Below are 1,820 nucleotides of genomic sequence, written 5' to 3'. Positions count from 1 at the left end.
ATCGTCATTGACTCATCAGCCCTTTGAACAACTAACGCATTTGTAAGGCAGAATCCTACAATAAGGCCGTGAAGGGAAGAAGCATAAATTATTTGCCTGTACCAGTTAGGTGGGCATACAGCTTGATTAAACTCTTGCTACTAATACGCTACAAAACCTGCAATAAGCAGAATTTTCTGTAACCGTGAGCTAATTGGTTGCTTGGGATAAGCAGCATTGTTAAGAGGTCAACTTTGTTTGCTGAACCTGGTGCTAGTTGTACTTCGTTTGCCCTTCAACGATTTAGTGAAGAAGCTATCGTAACTATACGAAACCACAATATTTAAGTACCAAACGAACGCGCGTCTCGCTAGTGCGTAGTATGGGCAAGGGTACTTCCTACTTCATCAGTTGGATGGAGAAAACGCTGTTAACGTTACTGTCAGGAAGCGCAATTATGTCAGCAGTATCATGAGCTTCCATGGCAGCGCACGTCATTAGTTTTGCCACAAAGCAAAGGAACAAACCACCGCAGCAAAGGAGTTGAAAACCAACGCATTGAATCTACTCTATGATCATACACTAGCCGTTAAAAAAACGAAACCTTTCCTTTTCTCAGTCAGTCTAAGCATACCGTTTTGCTCATTTGCAAGCGTCACGTGAAGGAAAACGGCGCGGGTCGTCGTGGTATGGAAAGAATTGTGGAGAAGCGACGATACGACATCCTGCAAAGATGTCAAAATGCAGCTACCTAGATTTACAACAGAAAAAATAAAATAACGCATTTGCATAACAAATCGTGTTGACCGGGGTGAAGATTCCCTGACCAAAGCGTGGCACGAGTAGCGCTACAAACCTACTAACTATGCCTCTAAGCGTTGCCACGTTTCTGGTGAACAATATAAGGCGCGCTACAAGAAGATAATAGTCCAAAAGGTTGATTTCACTATATGTTTTGGTCAAGGTACACACCTATGGCTGCCGATTCCCCTCTGACTTCTGTGGAGGCAAAGCTAACTCGAGAATTAAAGCCTACATCGACACCAGAGGTCCGAAAATTCAGTTCTGTATTGCATTGGAAGAAGTGTTGGGCAATAATAAAAACTTCAATATCAACAACAACAATAATAAAAATTCCCGCAATTTAAATTGTATTGCTAGCGCCTAGCTCTAGTCCCGTTCGCGTTGAGCCCTGCGTCGAAGCCAAATGGTATGCTGGCTCGGTAGTCAACTGGCCAGAAGACACCCAACTCCTCACTGTTGAACTCTGCAATCAGCCGATAGGGCAAGTCATGCTCCGGCTGCCAAGTCAGGCGATCGTAGTTAACCCAACTTACTAAATAAAAAGATTCACCTTCTCGGTTGGTTTTCTTTGCGTAAATAATATCCGCAACAAACAGGTCGGGGCCCTCCTCGAAATCAGAGTCATTTTCATCCGAGTCAGTGTCGTCTTTCAGAATCTGCACGGATGCAGGAGAGCACCACGGCATCTGGCGGGCTTCCTCCGCGAGTTCTTCGAGCACCTGACGTCCCGCTGCTTGAGCACTCTTGCGACGCTTTTCGTTAGCCAAGGCTGTTATTTGCTTGCTTCGCTTTGTTGGACGAGGCATTCTTGTACTTAGAGACGAATCCGGAAGTGACAGCGCTATTTCAAACAGCTCATTGCATCGCTTTATTTTTATCATCAGAACCTATCAAGTATAATACTCAATATCATTCTTTAAAATAGGTTACAAGATACATGTTGGTGAATGTGTCGCGCAAAATGCTACTGCTCCGTCAATATTTGAGCAATGAACCGAGTGAAACATGCATTGTGTAGCCAGGATATGCCTCTACGC

The 1,820-nt window shown here is 44.3% G+C and overlaps 1 protein-coding gene across 1 annotated transcript; it reads right to left on the bottom strand.

Annotated features, from left to right (window-relative positions):
• Positions 1-1,115: 1,115 nt before the first annotated feature.
• Positions 1,116-1,589, bottom strand: PPTG_08638 (hypothetical protein; the record flags this gene model as incomplete). Its single annotated transcript, XM_008902764.1, has 1 exon — positions 1,116-1,589. The coding sequence occupies one exon, from the start codon at positions 1,587-1,589 to the stop codon at positions 1,137-1,139; it is 453 nt and encodes a 150-aa protein (XP_008901012.1). The 3' UTR covers positions 1,116-1,136.
• Between the last annotated feature and the right edge of the window lie 231 nt (positions 1,590-1,820).

The sequence above is a fragment of the Phytophthora parasitica genome, assembly GCF_000247585.1.
Source record: "Phytophthora parasitica INRA-310 unplaced genomic scaffold supercont2.14, whole genome shotgun sequence".
NCBI lineage: Eukaryota > Oomycota > Peronosporomycetes > Peronosporales > Peronosporaceae > Phytophthora > Phytophthora nicotianae.
This window is presented reverse-complemented; position numbering and strand designations above follow the sequence as displayed.